General features: G+C 50.2%; 1 protein-coding gene across 2 annotated transcripts in view; it reads left to right on the forward strand.

The window, feature by feature from the left end:
- The first annotated feature begins 11,054 nt into the window (after window positions 1-11,054).
- Window positions 11,055-21,000, forward strand: part of Pltp (phospholipid transfer protein) — a 17,483-nt gene continuing 7,537 nt past the window's right edge. Inside the window, exons 1-10 of one of the 2 annotated variants that reach the window (XM_055596032.1) lie at window positions 11,055-11,211; window positions 11,724-11,834; window positions 11,918-12,017; window positions 13,980-14,108; window positions 14,576-14,731; window positions 15,223-15,286; window positions 15,371-15,434; window positions 16,499-16,590; window positions 20,157-20,333; window positions 20,422-20,481. In XM_055596032.1, the coding sequence (XP_055452007.1) occupies window positions 11,136-11,211; window positions 11,724-11,834; window positions 11,918-12,017; window positions 13,980-14,108; window positions 14,576-14,731; window positions 15,223-15,286; window positions 15,371-15,434; window positions 16,499-16,590; window positions 20,157-20,333; window positions 20,422-20,481 (1,029 nt within the window). In that variant the 5' untranslated portion in view covers window positions 11,055-11,135. The remainder of the gene's footprint in view (window positions 11,212-11,723; window positions 11,835-11,917; window positions 12,018-13,979; window positions 14,109-14,575; window positions 14,732-15,222; window positions 15,287-15,370; window positions 15,435-16,498; window positions 16,591-20,156; window positions 20,334-20,421; window positions 20,482-21,000) is intronic. The other variant, XM_055596033.1, reaches the window with a different exon arrangement.

Here is a 21,000-nt window from a genome sequence, read left to right on the forward strand (position 1 = left end):
GGTGGTGGTGGTATACGCCTTTAATCCCGAAGATCTCTGAGTTCGAGGCCAGCCTGGTCTACAGCGTGAGTTCCAGGATAGCCAAAGTTACACAGAGAAACACTGTCTCAAAAAAATTAAATTAAATACAATTAAAAAATTACTAGCCACCTCCAGTCCTGGTTGTAGGAGCTTGATATGGCCTAGCCCAACAGATAATGCAGATCACCAGGCCATTAATCACTTCCAATTCCCAGATTTCTGGATGGAAAAACAGGTGTTACAGCTTTTCTACTGCAAAGACAATTTTTGCATGCTTAACAGGCAGATTTATGAGTTCAAGGCCAGCCTGGTCTACAAAGTGATTTCCAGGACAGCCAAGGTTATTACACAGAGAAACCCTGTCTGGAGGATAATAATAAACAAACAAACAAAAAACCCAAAAAAATCCTGTAAGGCATTTTCTTACTTAGTGATTAATGTGGGAGGGTCCAACCAATGGTGGGTGGTGCCATCTAAGGTTGGTAGTCCTTGGTTCTATATAGAAAGCAGTGTGAGCAAGCCATGAAGAGCAAGCAACACCCCTCCATGAGCTCTGTATCAGCTCCTGCCTCCTGTTGGAGTTCCTGTCCTGACTTCCTTTGATGATGAATGGTGATACGGAAGTGTAAGCCAAATAAACCCTTTCCTCAGCAACTTTTTGGTCATGGTGTTTCATCTCAGCAATAGAAACACTAAGGCAGCTGCCATGTTTCCCCATTTCCTTCCAACTCCGCTCTCTTTGAGATAGGATCTTGCTGTGTAGCCCTGGTTGCCCTTGAATGGCCCCAGTAGACCAGGCCAGTATTAAGTTCTCCTACCTCTGCCTCCCGAAGGCTGAGATCACAGGCCTGCACCACCACGCCCAACTTCCCCTTTTCGGGATAATGGGATAACTGTTGTTTCAAAGAATGGTCACGCATAGCATAAGTGTTTATGTGAGCGCACATTTCCCTTTGTTGTTGAGTAATTGCTTAGGAATAAGAGTCTCTGTGTAGTAAATACACCTTTAATTCCAGGGAACTACAAAGCTGTTCTTGGAAGCAGCCAACTGTTACATCCAAGCCAATCACCAGAGTTCTAGTCAAGCCCATTGTGGTTGGCACACGCCTTTAATCCCAGCACTCAGGGAGGCAGAGGCAGGGGAATTGCTGTGAGTTCGAGGCCAGCCTTGTCTACAAATCAAGTCCAGGACAGCCAAGGCTAAACAGAGAAAACCTGTCTTGGAAAAAAAAAAAAAAGGTGAGGTTTCTCTGTGTAACCCTGTCCTGGATGTCCTGGAACTTGCCCTATAGACCAGGCTGACCTCAAACTCAAAGATCCACCTGCTTCTGCCTCTCAAGTGCTGGGTGCATGTACCGCCACCCACAGGTCCGTCATTCTGTTTGTTTGTTTGTTTGTTTGTTTGTTTGAGACAGGGTTTCTCTGTGTAACAGAACTCTGGCTGTCCTGGGCTTACTTTGTAGAGCAGGCTGGGCTTGAGCTCACAGAGATACACCTGCCTCTGCCTCTTGAGGGCTGGGGTTTAAGGGTGTAGCGCCACCTTCTGGCCTCCACAGGCACTGCACTCACATGAAGCCATACACACATAAACAGATAATAAATCTTTATAAAGAAAAAGAAAAGCTGCTATATTACAAATTGTTTGGGCACCAAGTTGTTGGTCTAACCTCAGGCCTGAAGTTCTTCCCTAGGAGAATGTGAGAGTTCAACATGACCAGTAGTCTCTCCCACACAAGCTGCTCCAGAGCAGCCTAGATGTGGAAAGGGATAGGAATGGGTTGAGCCAAGAAGTCCAGATTTCTGCACGGCCAACTGAGATCCCAAGGGGGCACCTCCTATGACCATAGGGATCTGCAGATTAGGAAAGCATGACATTCCTGGCTGCAGACCAGCTCCACATAACCCCAGAGAAATTCAGGAGATGGATGGTGCCAGCAGGAAGCAGAAAAGAGCTTAGAGGCTCAGCAGGGAATTAGGCCAGGGCCCACACAACCACCACTGAATCTCTTCCCTTTGAGGGGTCACAGGTGGTGACATCCACCTATCCTTGAATTCAACAAATGTTTATGGAGCGAGTGTAAACATTAGCATCAGGCTTCTGCCTATCCCCAAGGTGGGGCTTAGAGTATATTGGAAGTCACAGGCAGTAAAGAACCAAGAAAACAACTGGGTGTGGTGGCACACCCCAGTAACCCTAGCAGTCAAGAGGATGGGGTCAGGAGGAATGGAAGTTCAAAGTCATCTTCAGCCACACAGTGAGTTCAAGGTCAGCCTGGGTCAAATGAGACAATCTCAAAAACAAAAAACAAGAAAAAGAAACTAGGGAAACCTAATGATAGTCCATGTCAGGAGGGGACTGTCTCACAGGGATGAGAATAGAGCTCTGTGTGTCAGGGAAAGTCGTGCAAAGGCCAAGGCTGGTGGAGCCTGTGTGGTCTAAATAGTGGCAGACGGACGGACAGGATTCCAGGAGGAAGTAGGCAAGAGTTAGGAGTGTCTGAGGGTTGTAGCAAGGATCTTGATCTAGTTGTGTGTGTGATGAGGGACCATTGGGGTTTGAGAAGAGTAGAAAAAAAATGCTGTGGTTTCTACCCGTGCTCCCTTGTTTTGAGTCAAACTGGCTTCAAGTTTTTCCTTCCTTCCTTCCTTCCTTCCTTCCTTCCTTCCTTCCTTCCTTCCTTTCTTCCTTCTCTTTCTTTCTTTCTTTCTTTCTTTCTTTCTTTCTCTTCCTTCCTTCCCTTCTTTTTAAATGATTTGTTTATCTTTATTTTATGTGCATTAGTATTTTGCCTAGATGTAGGTCTGTGTGAGGGTGTCAGATTCCCTGAAACTAGAGTTACAGACAGTTGTGAGTGGCCATGTGGGTGCTAGGAATTGAACTCCAGTCCTCTGGAAGCCAGAGCTCTTAACCACTGAGCCATCTCTCCAGCCCCTCTTTCTTTGTTTTTTTGTGTTTCTTTGTTTCTCTGTGTTTCTTTGTTGCTTTCTTTGTTTCTTTGTTTCTTTGTTTCTCTTTCTTTCTTTCTTTCTTTCTTTCTTTCTTTCTTTCTTTCTTTCTTTCTTTCCTGGACTAATTTTGTAGACCAGGTTGGCCTCAAACTCAGAGATCTGCCTGCCTCTGCCTCTTAAATCCTGGGATTAAAGGTGTGCACCACCACTGCCCTGCTGTTTTAATTTTTAATGAACGAAATTGAAGAAGCTCAGTCTTAGCAGGGCTGTGATGGTGTATGCCTTTAGTTTCAGTATTTGGGAGGCAGAGGCAGGTGGATCTCTGAGTTTGAGACCAGCCTGGTCTACAGAAAGAGTTCCAGGATGACCAGGGCTACACACACACAAACAAACAAACAAACAAAATCCAAAAACCTGTTTCTAAAAACCAAAAGAGGGAGAGAAGAAAAGCCCAGGCCTGCCTCAAACTTACTATGAAGTCAAGGATGGCCTTGAACTAACTACTGATCCATTTGTCTCCATTTCCCGGGCGGTAGGCATTTGCTACCACTCTCAGCTTCTCTGCCACTCTCTAAAAGAAACTTTTGATTGGTACAGAGAGACTAGACCTGTAGGGAAGAGGGCGAAGTCCAAGTAAACTACAGAGGTGGCTTGGTATTGCTGGTGCTCATAGGGACTGGGGTAGAGTACAGAACATCATTGGAACACCAGGATTTGCTGATGTGGGTGGACAAAGGGGAGCTCAGGATGGTGGACTCCAACTTGGCAGAGGAGGGCCACATGATCTGAGATCTGAGATAGAGAGCATTGAGAGAGATGCAGAGCAGGGTACCAGGCAGGTAGGGCTTAGATCAAGGTCAGTGGAGAGGCGAGGGGAGCTGGAAGCTCGTGGTCTTTGTGAGATCGAAGCCCTTGTTATCTGGCCAGAGAGATGATAAGATGAGAGCATTCTGGAACTCTTCACTAGTTGAGCGTTGGGTGTTTTTTTGTAACTTTCAGGAAGGTCTTGGGAAAAAAAAAAAAAAAAGTCAAGCTTAGGCTGACAATGGAGGCCCAACTAAAGAGAAAGACCTTCCCTTTGTAGCCTCTTCCTCCAGTAGCTTAGGTAGATCTTACCACCAGCTCCTGAAGCAGATGCCCATCCCCTTCTCCTAACAGTTTGAGGTTAGAAAGTGTAACGAAGCCCAGAGAGTGAGGAGACTTAGGACCAGGAGGGTGGAGGCCTCTGTGAGTCACTGTCAAGCCGGTGAAGGAAGCAGAGAAATGGGAAAGGAAGGCAGAAAAGGAGGGGGGCAAGGAGGGCCTGAAGACAGCTCAGCTCCTAAGGAGCCTGCTGTAGAAGCGTGAGGAGCTCAGGCCAGACCCCAGAACACCTTTTGAAAACGCTGGGTGGGTGCTAGCGCTGGGGAAGTGGAGACTGCAGAAATCTTGAGGCTCCATCACTGTCTAGATGGCACTTAGTGAGATCCTGGCCAAGCGAGAGACCTTGTCTTAGAAAGAAACAACGAAAAAAAGCAAGGTCGATGGCGCCTGATACTGACTCCTGGCTTCCACGTGTATAGTCACACACATGCCCGCTCACTATCTGTTTATCTACATATCTATACATCCATCCATACGCTAGTCTGTCTGTCCATCCAGCCATCTACCAGTCTATCTATCTATCTCTTCGTCTAGCTGTCTGTCATCTCTTTGTCACCTTTCACACACGCACAAACACACACACACACACAAATGACCAAAAAAAAAAAAGATGATGAGAACTGATAGACTAAGATCAGAAAGAAGGAGAGGAGAACCTCCCCTATCAGTGGACTTGGGGAGGGGCATGCATGCAGAAAGGGGAGGGAGGGTGGGATTGGGAGGGGAGGAAGGAGGGGCTTATGGGGGGGGATACAAAATGAATAAAGTGTAATTAATAAAAAATTTTAAAAAAAAAGAAAGAAGGAAGAGCTCAGGAGTGTGGTGGCCCACACTTTTAATCTCCACACTCAGGAGGCTGAGACGAGCTATTACAGACAGCTCTCTGTGAGTTTAAAGCCAGCCTGGTCTACATTGCAAGTTTCAGGTTAGCCACAGCTACATAGAAAGATACTGTCTCAAAAATAATAAACAAATATGGGGCTGGAGAACTGCTTTGGTGGTTAAGAGCACCCACTTCTCTCCCAGAAGATCCAGGTTCAATTCCCAGCACCCACATGACAGCTCACAACTGTCTGTAACTCCAGGTTCAGATGACTCAACACCCTCTTCTGATCTTCTTGGACACCAGTCAAGCAACTGGTACACACGTATACACATGCAGGCAAAACACTCATAACACATAAGTAAGTGAGGAGGAGAGGAAGAGGAGTTAGGGGAAAGCTGTGTAGCGTGCTTGCCTAGTACAGACCAGGCCCACAGTATCACCCTAAGAAAACAGCCAAACTAATGAATGAAATAAGAAAGTCAGATGCTGCCCAAGGCTAACATTGGAGTCAAGATGGAGAGGCCCCGGTCAACGGGTACAATGACCCTAGGTAGGACCTAGGAAATGGCACCTTGAGAGGAACTTTCAAAGCCTCCAGTTTCAAACCTGGAAAGGCCTCCAGGGACCAGGCAGATCGCTCTTTCCCCAGAAACAGAAACTGGTTTTAAAGGAGGAAATGGGAAAGAAAAGAGGAACAGAGAAGACTGTTTTCAAGCATTAGTAGCCTCGGGGAGACAGTCAACATTTCTTCAAGGATGAACTCAGAAAGCCCCAGTCCTTTTTATATTTCCCTTTTCCCTATTTGGTGACTGTCCAGGCTTTGTGGGGACTGTTTTGTGCGCTGCCTGCTGGAAACAGATGCAAAAGTGGTGTTTACGGCCAGACAGCTGCCCTTTCCCGTGCCCTCCACCCTGGGACTCCTGTCACGTGCTCCCAGGCCCGCCTACGATGACCTCCACAGGCACGTGAGCTGCGGCTCTGCGGACGGGACGCTGGAGGTGTTATCATTTCCTAAGGAGCAACTTGGGTGGGCACTGGCGTGGGGGTGGGCAGGAGGGGAGATGCCTGATTCAGCTTCCCCAAGCTGGGCTGGGAGCCAAAGAAAACACAGCTGGAGATGAAGAGAGGTGGGTGTCCGGCGAAGGCAATACATGCTGACCTCTCGGCAGGAACCCAGCGTGGCATCCCGTGGCTGGTGGAGCTGGTGTTTATTTGCTTGGACCAGCTATTTCCTCCAGTTGTACTTCAGTTGCTCACTCTGTGTGACAAGACGGCACGATGGCACTTTCCAGTCATCCTGGCTACTGGAAAGGCTGAGGCAGGGGAATCACAAAGTCAAGGACTGGCTGGGTTGCAGCATGAGGGCAAGGTCCACTTGGAAAACTTAGTGAGACCCTGTCTCAAAATAAAAAATTAGAAAGAGCCAGGTGGGTGGAGGTGGTGCATGCCTGTAATCCCTGCACTCGGGAGGCAGGATCTTTGTGAGTTCAAGGCCAGCCTAGTCTACAGAGCTAGTTCCAGAACAGCCAGGGCTATGCAGAGAAACCGTCTTAAAAAAAAAAAAAAAAAGAAAAGATAAAGAGAGAAAGAAGGCCAACATGGGCTTCGGGTCAGACTGTCCTGACCGCTTTGGAAGCAATGATGCCTGTCCTATAGCGCACATGAAAGTTGTGTTGTGTTCTGTCGATTCGCATGTTCTGGGCAGTCTGTCAAGCAAGTAGTTGTCACTACTATCAAGTCTATTTATCGAGTCTGTTGGTGTGCGTGGTGGTTTTAGCGCTTCGTATACAGAAGCCCTCACTGTTACCTAATCACTCTCATTTTGCAGATGTGGAAACTGAGGCTCAGGATGAGATTTTGCTGTTTCCTCTGGAACAACGTGCCCCTGTCCAGCCAGCAGCCCATCCCCTCAGAGGCTGATCATGTCTGTTCATGCTGCAGCAATAGAGCTATGCGAAGCATAAAATATGTTCCCTCTGGCCCTTTCCCAGAAACACTGCCCGATGTGCTTTAGCAAAAGACTTGAACCAGGTCTGCATACAGAGCCCTTGACTGATGGGCTAGCCTGGTGTTAGAGGCATGGCTGGCCTGGCCATGCACAGAGGATGCCCTTTTGAGTTCCAGGAGGTCTTCAGTTTCCTCATGGGCAAATGTGAAAGGTTTTGACAGGGGCTTGCCCCCCTCTTGCAAGGCAAATTGTGACACTCAGGGAGATTGCCAAAGTCCTCCCTGGGCTGCACTCTGCCAGCACCACTGAGGGGTGAGACCACAGCACGCGGTGAGAGAAAGGGGAAATTCACACAACTGAAAAGGAAAGCTGAGCCTGCAAGACCCTGGAGTCAGGGCGAGGGACAGCACCTTCTCCTACCCTACCAGGTCACACCTGTGCCTGGGTCAGTGAGTTCCAGCCTAGATGTCCCTCAGCTGAAGAATGGACTTTTTTTTTTTTTTTAAAGTGGTGTATTTACGCAATGGAGTATAACTCAGCTGTTAAAAACAATGACATCATGAAATTTGCAGGCACATGGATGGAACTAGAAAAATAAATCATCCTGAGTGAGGTAACCCAGACCCAGAAAGATAAACATGGTATGTACCCATTTCTAAGTGGCTATTAGTTGTAAAGGAAAGGATGAGCATGCCACAGCCCACAGACTCAGAGAAGCTCAGTAACAAGGAGGGGACACATGGATCTCCCTGTGAAAATGAAAATAGAATAGACATCGATGGTGGGTGAAGGGGGGTACCCGGGGGGATTTAAGTGGTACAAGAACAGGTGGGATCAGATGGGGGGAGGATGGAGGTACTGGGAGAGACAGCTGGAATGGGGGCAGGGTCTCTGGGATGAGCTGAAAACTCAGGGCAATGGAAACAGCCAGGAATCTACTAGGGTGACTCCTAGCAATGAGGGATCTGGGGCCTGAACTGGCCATCTCCTGTATGCAGGCAAGACTTCCAGGAGGGGGTGGGGCACCAACCCAGCCACGAAACCTTTGACTTACAATTTGTCCTGCCCATAAGAGGTGCTGGGGATAAAGGTAGCACAGAAACTGTGGGAGTGGCCAACCAATGGCTTGTCCAGCTTGAGACACGTGGCCATGAGAGAGCCCAACCCTGACGCTGCCAGAGGGCCAGGTGCCAGAGGCTGGATAGCCCAGAGACCTAGGATAGAAAATGACTCCTAATGATACTCTCCCACACTCATAGATTGGTGCCCAACTGTCACCCAAGAGGCTTCACCCAGCAACTGATGGAAATGGATGCAGAGACCCACAGCCAAACATTAGGCAAAGCTTAGGGAAATTTTCAGAAGAGGGGAGGAAGGAGGGATCAAGGACACCACCCAGAGAATCAACCAAGCTGGGCTCATGGGGCCTCACAGAGACTGAACCACAACCAGGGGCCTGACCTAGACCCTCTGCGTGAATGTTACAGTTGTGTAGTTTGGTCTTCTTGTGGGATTCCTAATGGCGGGAGCAGGGGCCATCTCAGACTCTTTTGCCTGCTTTAGGGACCCTTTCCTTCTACTGGAGCGCCTCGTCCAGCCTCAATATTTGAGGAGGTGCCTGGTCTTACTGCAGCTTGATATGTCATGGTTGGTTGATATTCCAAGAGGCGGGGGAGGCGGTGGTGGGGGAGACTGGGAGGAGAGAAGGAAGGGGAAATTGCGGTCAGGATGCAAAACAGAAAGAAAGAAAATGTATTTATACGTGTATATATAAAACAGTGGGTTCCAGGCCAACCAGGGTTACATATCCAGACCCTTTCTCAGAACAAAACAACAAACAACTGGGCTGTGTGGTTGGGAGTGAGTGTCAAGTAGGCAGGGAAAGGAAGGTTGCTGAAAACATCCCCATCTAACCAGAGAACAGACCGGCAGGAGCCATTAGGAAGGTGGATGAGCCTTCTAGCAGAAGCAAAGACCCTGAGCAGGGAAAAGGTGCGCGTGCGATGGCTAGTTAACAGTTGTGCCTAACCCTTTCAAGACACAGGGACTCTGTCTGGAAAAGGAAGATTGCAGGAGAGGAAGAGGCGGGAGGAGGTGAGGGAGGAAGGGCAGAAGGAAGGCAAGACAGTCTCTTTCTGTTTGGAGGGTGCTAGGAACGAAACCCAGGGCCTGGTACATATAAAACAATGCTTCGAAGTACTGGAACCCTCTTTGGAGACCAGGCTGACCTCGAACTCACAGAGATCCACCAGCCTCTGCCTCCCAAGTACTGGGATTAAAGACATGTGCCACCATGCCAGGCCTTTGTTTTTTGTTTGTCTTGTTTGTGCTTTGTTTTTCAGGGTGCTTCATTTCTTAAAAGATTTATTTTGATTGTGTGTGTGCCTTTGTGAGGGCGTGCATATGACCACAGTGCCTACCAAGGCCAGAGGCGTCAGCTCCCTGGAGCTCGAGTTGCAGGTTGTGAGCTATCTGCTGTGGGTAGTGGGAACTGAACTCAGGTCCTCGAAGTGTAGTGTGTGCTTAACCATTGAGCCATCTTTCCAGACCCCAGGTTTGTGTCTTGAGTCAGAAGTGGAAGGCCACTCCCTTGAACTCAAGGCCATACAAGCCTGGCTTCCTCTGGATGGCCTCAGCACCCTCTCTGCTGGCTGTGCGCTATGTTTGTGGTGTGTGCCTCTAATCATATTGGCATTTCTTCCTTGCTCGTGGTTGGCATAGGCTATGCCCAGCGCTTGCACTAGACCCATTTATGTTGACAGTAACCTTACGTTAAGGCCGGGGGGTGGGGTGTAGCTCACTTGGTACAGTGTTTGCCTAGCATGCACAAGGCCCTGAGTATGCCATCCCCGAACCACATAGACCAGGAGTCATGCTGTACACCTGTGATCCCAGCACTCTGGAGATGGAGGTAGTTCTAGGCCATCCTTAGTAGCATAGAGAATTCAGTGCCAGCCTGGGCTACATGGGCTATCTCAACTCCCCCCCCCCAAACAAACAAAACAAACAAAACACTGCTCCCCTCAACCCTTTAACATACGGTGTGCGATTAGATAAGGGTCCTAAGGAATGACATTCTTGGATGTAAACGCTGGTCCTTCAGAGAGAAGAGTCTAGGCATCAGCCTGTGCTACCAACCCCACCTCACACTGCTTAGGAACAATCCCTGAACTCTCCAGTAACAGGCACAGAATTGTCTCAACCTTCTTTTCCTGCCAGCGAGAATTCCTAAGACAGACAGCCTCACAGACTGTAAGAAGGTAAACCCAGATCCAGGGTGATTAGTCATTCTGGTTTGCCTGAGACTGAATTCTGAATCCAGGAAGGTCCTGGACAACTCAAAACTGCCAAACTATTCAGTCAGCTGAGCTAGCTGAGTGCTGAGTGTTAAGTAGATGCTCAGTAAACATCATTATCAGCTCTCCTTTTCTCTTTTGCCCGCATGGCTACAAAAAGATAGCCAGCATCTACAGTCCATTTTCCACTTTGGTGCTCGGAACTGTGTGGGCAATGTGTGGCTTGCTCGCGCGCCGCCGGGAGGTGGGGTGCTGGGGGGTGGGGAGGAGGCAGTTTGCTGAGCAGCTAGTCACAGGCTTCACCGAAAGAATTCGGAGACTCCTCAGAAAGTAGAAGCTTCCCGCTGGGGTGATTCTGGTTGCTCTGCCCCTGTTGTGTTGTCCTCCTGGCCTTACAATACTTGTTAGGATCGCTTCTCCAAGAGGGGGAGGTCCCGGGGCCCCCCAATCCTCCAGTAGACTGGGGCCCCGATGGTTGTGAGAGAAAGAAAAGGGAAAATAGGCCTGGGCATTGACTTCCGCTGGCCTTGCACGGAGACCGAAGTGGGCGTTCGCAGAATGAGGCACTCTGTGCTGGGTGAGGAAACTGAGGCTCCGTAGCGAAGCGGAGGGCTTTGCGGAGGAGGGTGCAGGAAGGGCTGCGTGACTGGAATTTGACAGCTGCGTCCTGGCAAGCCCCTCTTCTTCCTTTTAGGAGCAAGTCCCCCACTTGCCCAGACAAGCCGGGCTCGTCACAGGCTCGGGACTGCCCTCTCCACCCTCCCGGCCGCCAGCGTCCCGCCCCGTCCCTTCCCAGCCCCCGAGGAGGAGGGGAGAAGAGCGGCGAGGAGGGGGGTCGGAAGGCCCAGGCTTATAAAGGCTGCGGGCCCCGCGCTCCCCGCCAGACCCCGCCTCCAGGATCCCCTGCGCCGCCTGCCGCCCCACTTGACCGCGCCGTCCCCCAGCTCCCACAATGAGTGAGTTGGGGCGCGTCCCCAGCGCCTATGCCCAGGCCCTCCGGAGCCGCTGCAGTGGCTCCCTGAACCCAGGTGGGGAGGAAAGCGGACGGAGGAGGGCGCTGGGATGGGGCACCGGGCGGGATGCCTGATGAGAGAGGTTTAGGACCTGGGGGAGCCGGGGGACCCAGAAGACAGTGGTTAGCGGGGCCATCCCAGCGCGCGGCCTGGGAGACCGCAAGCCGCTCAGCAGGAATGCGCGTGTGGTCGTTGCCATACCAACGTACAAGCCAGCACACGCCCTCCTCGGAAGAAAAAGGGAAAATGGTGGTGGGGGGCTGGGGGGCTCATCCTCCTGAGGTCCAAAATCATCACGCGGCGGTTGCCCGAGGGAACCGAGCCCCAAATCCTTTGGAGGCAGAGCGCAAGATGCTTAGCGCTTCGGAACCTCGGTTCTTTCATCCGGCAAGTGGAGATAAGTTGATTGGTTCCGAGTCCCTGGAACAGTTTTATGGGAAGTAACGGTTCGGGCCAGTACTAGTTGCACGTCCGAGGAGTGGTTTTGAGCAGCCCCGATAACACCTGCGACCCCACCCTGCCCCCAGGCCCGGTCGCCATGGCCCTGCTCCCGGCCCTCTTCCTAGCACTCCTGGCAGGTGCCCACGCCGAGCTCCCGGGCTGCAAGATCCGCGTCACCTCCGCGGCGCTGGAGCTGGGTAAGGTGGGCGGCGGGCGGCGTGGACCGGGTGGGGCGCCCTGGCCGCGGGCGCGAGAGCCGAGGGTCTCCGTATTCCCTCAGTGAAGAAGGAGGGGCTGCGCTTTTTGGAGCAAGAGCTGGAGTCTATCACCATCCCGGACGTGCACGGTGCAAAGGGCCATTTCTACTACAACATCTCGGAGTAAGCAGGGCCTGGGGGCGGGACATCAAAGCTGGTGGGCTGGCTTGGAGACCTCCGGACTGGGCGTGGCCAATTAAGTGGGATGGGACCTTAAGAAACGGGTGGGGCTACAGGGTAAAACCCCGAGGCGATAGGCGGACCCAGGAAAAGGGAATCGGAACCAGTAGAATCTCGAAGCTTGGACCACAGAACACTGTGAAGCGTTCTGGAAGGATTTACCTGTGAGTGAGAGTGGAGTCTAGCTATAGAGAGCCGCTAACAGGGGAGAAGCTTAGGATGGGAGACCTAGGAGAACTGGGATGTGGGTGAGTTAAAGTGATGGAGGCAAAAATCAAAGGACCGGATGCAAGGATGCAAAGCTGAGCCTGGCCTGGGATCCAGCACTCAGAAGGCCGGGGAAAGATCGCAAGCTGAAAGCCAAACTGGGCTTTAAAGAAAACAAAACAACAACAACAACAACAAAAAAAAAACAGGTCTAGCAATCTTAGTGTGGGCAGAGGATGAGGTGCATTCAACAAGACTAGGTCTTTTATTGTTTATTTATTCATTTATTCATTCATTTATTCATTTATTCATTCATTCATTCATTCATTTATTTATTTATTTATTTATTTATTTATTTATTTTTAAATATTTTCTTTATGCGGGGGCTGGAGAGTTGGCTCAGAGGTTAAGAGCACTGGCTGCTCTTCCTAAAGGTCCTGAGTTCAATTCCCAGCAACCACATGGTGGCTCGCAACCATCTATAATGAGATCTGGTGCCCTCTTTTGGCTTGTAGGTGTACATGCAGATAGAACATAAATAAAATCCTAAATAAAAAGATCCTATTTATGTGCTTTTGGTGTTTTGCCTGCATTCGTGTCTGTCTGAGGATGTTGGATCTCCTGGAATTGTAATTAGATAGTTGCGGGCTGACGGGTGGGTGTTGGGAATTGAACCCTGGGTCCTCTTGAAGACCAGCCAGTGCTCTTAACTGCTGAGCCATCTCTCCAGCCCCTATTTATTTATTCTTTTTTTTTTTCCAAGCTTTTTTGTTTGTTTTGTTTTTGTTTTTCGAGACAGGGTTTCTTTGTGTGGCCTTGACTGTCATGGACTCCCTTTGTAGACCAGGCTGGCCTGGAATTCACAGAGATCAACCTGCCTCTGCCTCCCTGAGGGCTGGGATTACCAAATGGCACCACGTCGGGCTTTATTTTTTCTTGAGATAGGGTCTTATTATGTAGTCCTGCCTGGCCAAATTTACTATATAGACCAGGTTTACCTTCAACCTGTGGAGACTGGCCTGCTTCAGCCTATCGAGTGCTGGGATTAAAGGCATGTGTCACTATGCTGGGTTTTCTTTTTCTTTTTTTAAACAAACAAACAAACAAACAAACCTTTTGTGTGTGTGAGTGTGTAATATAGTATAAACATATATATGTAATTCCTTCAAAAGAATCACTTGGGCTCACAAATTCAAGATAATGGAGACTGTCTTTGTTTTGCTTTTCTGTGTGGCTCTGGCAGTTCTGGAACTCTCTCCATAGACCAGGCTGGCCTCAAGCTCAGAGATCTGCCTACCTCTACCTCCTGAGTGCTGGGGTTAAAGGGGGTTAAAGGCGTGCACCACCAATGCCCGGCTGCTCCTTGCCTTTTAAACATTATATACATTTTTTTTTTAAATGGTGGCATAAACCTTTAATTCCAGCACTCAGGGAGTCAGAGGCAGGCAGATCTCCGTGAGTTCAAGGCCAGCTTGGTCTACAAATCAAGTCCAAGGCTACACAGAGAAACCCTTTCTGGGGGGTGGGGAGAAACCATTTTAATCCTAGGTCCAGAGATGTTTGGGCTCTTGAGGGGCAAGGGAAAACTCCACCTAGGTTGCCCAGCCTGCAGTTAGAAGAGGAGGGATGAAGTCCCTGTGGGTTGGTGAGTCCACTCCCCTTGGCCCCCAGACTGACCCTGCCCCCTGCCCTCTGCAGTGTGAAGGTCACACAGCTGCAGCTGATATCCTCGGAGCTCCACTTCCAGCCGGACCAGGAGCTGTCGCTGCACATCTCCAACGCGTCCCTGGGGCTGCACTGCCGGAGGCAGCTCCTCTACTGGTTCTTGTGAGGACCCTGCACACTCAGGGTGGGGCTGGTGGCTGGGCCTAGAGTCCGTTAGCCTCCCCAGCCTTCGGTTTCTCCACTCAAGACGAGGGTTTGGTAGGATATCTGACAAAGATGAGTCTCTGCCCTAGCTGAGGTGCTGTAGGCAGCAGCAAATGGCTGTGAGGGAAGGTACTTTGGTACTTTGTCCAAATAGTTAATAACTTCACGCCTATGCTTATGCAAACAACACCAGTTAAACTCATTGGATCATTAAAAAAAAAAAAAGTTCTGAAATAAGGGCAGGTCATATTGGGAAGAAGGGTTCAGGCATGGGAGGGCATGAGAAGGCAGTGGGGTATGTGTGATTACAAATACTTGGTGCACATATGAAAAAAAAGCTATCTTGTTGTATAGCGTAAGAAGGGTAATGAAGCCCCAGTTACTCTCCCACTGGGGTGAACGTGAACCCCCCCTTGCTTTGGCAGCTATGACGGGGGCTACATCAATGCCTCGGCCGAGGGTGTGTCCATCCGAACAGGTCTGCAGCTCTCCCAGGATTCCACTGGGCGGATTAAAGTGTCCAATGTCTCCTGCGAGGCCTCTATCTCCAGAATGGACATGGCCTTCGGAGGAACCTTCAAGTAAGTCCTAGCTCCAGGGCACACCTTTTGAGCCCCACCATCCAATTTCCTCGTGCGTTTAGAAGCATTTAGAGCTCAGCTGGAAGGATTAGAAGACTCACTAGGACCCAAGAAGTGAACCAAGGCAGTGTTCTGGGTGGTGGGATTTAGGTAGAGGGTGATCTGGGAAAGGCTGCATGGAAGAGGAGGCATCTGAGCCCAGTCAGGAGGCTGCAGAGGGCAAGAACACTGGGGAGGGTGTTGGAGGTGAGGTACAGAACAAATGTGGGGGTCTCTGAGCAGCTGTGAGGATGTGAAGCAGGTGGCAGGGGAGGGAGCCTTGAGAGTCAAGCTGGAGTGGGGCTGGAGTTTAGATCTTGGAGAATTTTAATGAGGAGCTGGCTGGAACTGAGGAGCCCTTGTTGTAACTGTGTCTTTCGGGCACTGTTGTGTCCCCTGGGCCTGGCTTGTGGTTGGGGCAGGGGCTAACCCAGGCTCTCCTCTCCTCGCAGGAGGGTGTATAACTTCTTCTCCACGTTCATCACTTCGGGGATGAGGTTCCTCCTCAACCAGCAGGTGTGGGCGCTGACAGGTGTGGGTAGCAAAGTGGGGGTGGCCTGGCTCTGAGAAGCCCTGACTCTGGCCCCATCCGTCCCCCAGATCTGCCCTGTGCTCCACCACGCTGGGACAGTGCTGCTCAACTCTCTCCTGGACACGGTGCCCGGTGAGTCACTGCTGGTGGGGCCTGGAGCCGAGGTTAGGGGTAGGAGGAAGCTTCCACACAGCACCTCAGAGAGGCCCCCTCCCAGTCCAGCCACGGACTGGCCCTGGGTTCAAATGTGTCACTGACTTGCTGTGTAAACCTTAGGTAAGTAAAGACTTGTCTCCGGGCTTTGGATTCCTCGTTTGACGGGTAACGCCGCCCCAGGAGTTGCCACAGTCTTTAATATGCACTTGCTGATCACGCCCACCCACATTTGTTTTCATGAGCTTGCATTTCATAGCTGCTCAGTTAACATGAATCCCTTCTTCCTAAGCCAGCGTGTCTGTCTACTGTGGCACAGGCATCTTGTCCCATCAGGTCCATTGGGTAAAGGGCATTGAAAAAGAAGGCAGGGGAAATGACTCCTTCGCTGTCTTAAACATTTTAAACTGTGTGTGTGTGTGTGTGTGTGTGTGTGTGTGTGTGTGCTCGCACATGTGTGTACACCCATGCCATGCTGTATGTGTGGATGTCAGAGGACAACATGGTGGAGCTGTGTTTACCTCTGCCTTTGTATGGGTTCTGAGGACTGAACTCAGGTTGCTGGGCTTCCGAGGCACGCTCCTTTATCTGAAGAGCTATTTCCCTGGCCCCTCCTCTTCGATCTTGCTTAGTGATTTCATGAAAGCCTTACAGTAGCGATAGTAGTAGGTGGAGCTAACACTAGCCTATCACTGAGCACATACACCGCTCCAGGCCCTTAGCGCTTCCCAGTTTGATTTTCATAAGAACCCTGTGAGGTGCTGAGCATGGTGGCACACAGCTTTAACCCCAGCACTTGGGAGGCAGAGCCAGGCAGATCTCTGTGAGTTTGAGGCCAGCCTGGTCTACAGAGTGAGTTCCAGGACAGCCAAGGCTACACAGAGAAACTCTTGTCTCAAACAAAACAAAACAAAACATAATAAACAAACAAAAAAGAACCGGATGTTTGGAGTGTCCCTGTTTTTATGACTGAAAGGCACAGAGAGGTTAGGCACCAGCCCTGATGTTCCCGGGCTTAGAGTGACCCAAGCCCCTTTCTGCAGTGTGCAGCTCTGTGGATGACTTTGTCGGCATCGACTACTCCCTCCTGAAGGATCCTGTGGTCTCCAATGGCAATCTGGATATGGAATTCCGGGTGAGCTGCCTGGGCTGGTGCCTGTGACCTCTGACCACCAGTCTGCTTTCGTCCTGTCTGTGGCTGTCTGAGGCTGTCTGAGCAGGGCTCTGAGGGGCCACACTCTGCCTGGCCCTGGTTCCTGCAGCTCTTCTTGTTCTGCTGTGCCCCTCACAAGTCCTTACTTAGTCCAGGGACTTGCTTATGCCCTGCCCTTCTCCTGCCTCTCCCAACCCTGTAAGTCACGTGCTAACGTCAGCCATTTGGTTTTTGAGGGGGACTGAGTCCAAGCCCTCCATGGATACCATGATGTAAGGGCGTTCAAGTTCATTATATAAAATGTTGTCACATTTGTGTGACATTATAACTTACAAACATCTTTTGATAGGTATGTGTGTGTGTGTGTGTGTGTGTGTGTGTGCAAGCACAGGCGGAGATGCAGAGGTCAGAGGACAACTTGTGAGAGTTGATTCTCTTCTTCCATCTAGGGTCCTGCATATCAAATTTAGGCCCTCAGGATTGGCAGGAAGCTCCCTTACCTGCTGAGCCATCTGGCCAGCCTGACAGTGTTCTTTTGTTTGTTTGAGAGAGGGTTTGTAGCCTGGCTGTCCTGGAGCTTCTTTTGTAGACTAGACTGGCCTCAAACTCACAGAGTTCTCTTGCCTCTGCCCTCAAGTGGTGGAATTAAAGGCAACAATGCTTCCTCTTCTTCTTTTGATCTATTTTTATTCTCTGTGTATGGGTGGTTTTGTCCTCATGTATGTATGTGTGAAGAGAATGTCAGAAGCACTGGACCTGAAGAATAGACAGCTGTGAGCTACCATGTTTGCTGGGAATTGAAGCCACATCCTCTGGAAGAGCAGCTGGTGCTCTTAACCACTGAGCCATCTCTTCAGCCCCCAACTGTGGCTCTTGATTATAGTTGAATTTGTGGGTGTGAAAATCCAGCTGTATTACTAATTTTTTTTTTTTTTTCTGAGTTTTAGAAATAAGTATTTCAGCCTGGCGATGGTTGTGAACACTAATCCCAGCACTCGCTGAGTTGGAGGCCATCCTGGTCTACAAAGCCAGTTCCAGGACAACCAGGGGTACACAGAGAAACTCTGTCTTGAAGAAAGAAAAAGAGTATTTAATACAGAGAACTTAAAGAGACAGAGTAAAGATTTCCTGGCTGGCAGGAGGGGTCCCTGGTAGGGTACCATTAAGCTTCTAGTCTGGGACCTTCTTACAGGACTGATGGCAGAAGTCAGGGTTGACGTGTGGGAGGGGAATGAGCTGGACAGTCCAGTTGGCCCACCCAATGTCCAGGCATCTCTTGGCTTTCAGTTCTGTCCTCAGGCATAGCTTCAAGGCTGGAGTGACAGAGAACAGAGCACTCTTCCGGGTGTTCCCAACTCCATCTGGGACTTTCTCCCAACTGCTGCTGGGGGTCCCTGCCCCGTCTGGCCTGTTTTACCTCCTGTTCTCGTCCCCCACCACCCCAAGGGTGGGTTTTTGGGTAACTATCAATCTGACCTCTTTGAGCTGAGTGTGTTGTCTGGTGTGGCATTTGGGGTACCCCTCCAGTGGGCCCTTTCTAAGGGACCCTGAGAATTCATCAGTAGTTTCTCTTGGTTAACAGCAGGGTGTAGTGAAGGCCCTTGCCTGGTGCCTGGATGGTGAGGAGATGGGGGAGTAAAGGCAAGAGAGGATTGCAGAGGCCCTTGGGCGGAGGAACGGGTTCCCTTCCAGCGGGAGTAGGCAGGAGTTTATACAGATCAGCATTACAAGTCCTAGGCAGAGGACCAGAGCAAGGCTGAAAGGAGGGCATTTTAAAATGCCTGAATTAAAATCCATCAGTCTTTAATTCCAGCACTCGGGAGGCAGAGGCAGGCGGATCTCTATGAGTTTGAGGCCAGGCTGGTCTACAAAGCAAATGAAGGACAGCTAAAGCTACACAGAGAAACCCTGCCTGGAACAAACAAACAAACAAACAAACAAACAAACACCATTATGCTCAGACAGCATCCATCCCTATCTTAGTGAAGTTTCTCCCCTCAGGCCTTCAAGGCTTGGCTGGAAAGTAATGAATTCATACTCCACCCTGCAGCATTTCTGACAGCTGAAATGGCTGGAATCACAGTGTGAGATTCCTCCCAGGTGGTTCCTCCCTTTAGTTCCTGGTCAGAAAATCATCAGGATACGGGAATTACCGGGGTGTCTTTGAATTTGATGGAGGCCTTTTCTTTTGCCCACGGTGGCCTTACGTAGAGGAGCTGGAGAGAAACTGGCCAGCCACCAAAGTCATCCTGAGCCAGTGGGTTTCAGTTTTGTTTTGTTTTTCAGACAGGGTCTCATGCAGCTCTAGCTGGCCCGGCACTCCTATGTAGACCAGGCTGGCCTTGAACTCATGGAGATCAGCTTGCCTCTGCTGGGATTGAAAAAAAAAAGTGCCCCACTGTGCCTGGCTGTTTTCAGGTTCTTGTCTCACAGAATTTGAAGAGTGAAATGTGTGAACCACAGGAGTGGCTTTTATAAGGATTTTATTTTAGGGAGAGGGAGCGAAGGCAGGGCTTCTGTCGAGCAGGAATGGGTCCCAGAAAATGGGGCACCCCAGCTGTATTCATTTTAAGGCCCTGAAGACTTGCACAAAGTCAGCAGTTGGTATGTGGCCTCCTTTGCTCCTCCTTGTGGTCGGCAGCAGGACATTCTGCAGACTCTGCAGCTCAAATGTCCTAAGTTCAAATCCTGATCCCGTCCCTGGCAGGCTGCATGACCTGAGGCCAATGGCTTCCCCCGCCTGTGCCTGTTGCCTAATGTGTTGCAGAGAACAGTGGGAGATAACATGCCGTCCATGGCTGTGGTGTGGACACACTTTCTGTTAGCCTGAAGGAAGCATTCCCAGTGGCACACAAAAGACAGAGGCAGGAGGATTGCTGTGAAGTTGAGCCCACCCAGGGTTACATAGCAAGACCACATCTCAAAATCACACAAGTAGAGAGGGAACTGGGTAGCCGGGGTGGGTATGTAAATGTGGATGTGGTTACTGCTGCCCAGGGTCCAAGGTCACTCAGATGCCTCCTTTGCCAGGGTGATTTTCCTGGTCCTCTCTGCCTTTTTTCTTTCTTTCTTTCTTTCTTTCTTTCTTTCTTTCTTTCTTTCTTTCTTTCTTTCTTTCTTTCTTTCTTTCTTTCTTTCTTTCTTTCTTGGCTTATTTATTTATGTGTAGCAATGTGGTTTTGCCCACTTGTATGTAAGTGCACCGAGGGGTATGCAGTGCCCGTGGAGGACAGGAGAGGGAGTCAGATCCCCTGGAACTGGCAGGTTGTTGAGCCACTTCGTGGCTGCTGGGAATTGAACACCAGTCCTCTGGAAGAGCAGTACATGCTCTTAACATCTGAGCCATCTCTCCAACTCCACACCTGACTTCTGGTGCTCCCTGCCTACTCCTCCTGCTCTCCTCGCCTCTTTGCAAAACTTTTTGAGGGATGAGTTGGTGCACCCTTCCAGATCTCCCATAGAGTCCAGTTCCCCGTGGTTCCTGACTGTGCCGGGCACAAATTCAATCTGCCTTGACCCTGACCCTGACGCTGAGCTCCCAATCCCAGGGAGCATTTTTCCCCTTGAAGCAGGAGAACTGGAGCCTCCTCAACAGGGCGGTGGAGCCACAGCTGGAGGAAGACGAGAGGATGGTGTATGTGGCTTTCTCTGAGTTCTTCTTTGACTCTGCCATGGAGAGCTACTTCCAGGCTGGAGCCCTGGAGCTGACACTTGTCGGGGACAAGGTAGACCAGGGCTTGTCTGGGCATGGGTAGGAAGGGCCCACGGTAGAGAGTGCAATGACCCTGTCTCATCCCTAATTCCCCTGTTCAGGTGCCAAGCGATCTGGACATGCTTCTGAGGGCCACCTACTTTGGGAGCATTGTTCTCCTGGTGAGTATTGGTTAGAGGCATGTGTGTGTGTGTGTGTGTGTGTGTCTGTGTGTGTGTGTGTGTGTGTGTGTGTGTGTGTGTGTGTGAGTGTCTGTGTCTGTGTGGCCAGAGCTGCAGGTTACCCCAGTTACAGATGGCGGGGTGGTACAGCTGGAGATCCTCAGTGGTTACAGAGGAGACAGAAGGCCTGGCCTTTGCCTGTCGCCAAGGCTCCTCACCTTGCCACACCTATTTCCCACTCTGTGAGGAAGGATTGGCACATCCTGCCCTGTTGCCTTCACAGAGCAGTTATGAGGTTGGGAGAGAAGCAAAGCCTTTAGGATGGTTACCATGCTCACTTACTCACATTTATTTAATGCAGGAGGAGAGAGGGAATTAAAAAAATTTAAAATAGGGGGTTAGAGATACACTTCAGTTGGCAAAATGCTTGCTTAGTATGCCTAATGACCTGAGTTTCATCCAGGTTACACTATATATATATATATATATATATATATATATATATATATATATATATAT

This window comes from Psammomys obesus, unplaced genomic scaffold (assembly GCF_907164565.1).
Source record: "Psammomys obesus unplaced genomic scaffold, mPsaObe1.curated_primary_1811, whole genome shotgun sequence".
NCBI lineage: Eukaryota > Metazoa > Chordata > Mammalia > Rodentia > Muridae > Psammomys > Psammomys obesus.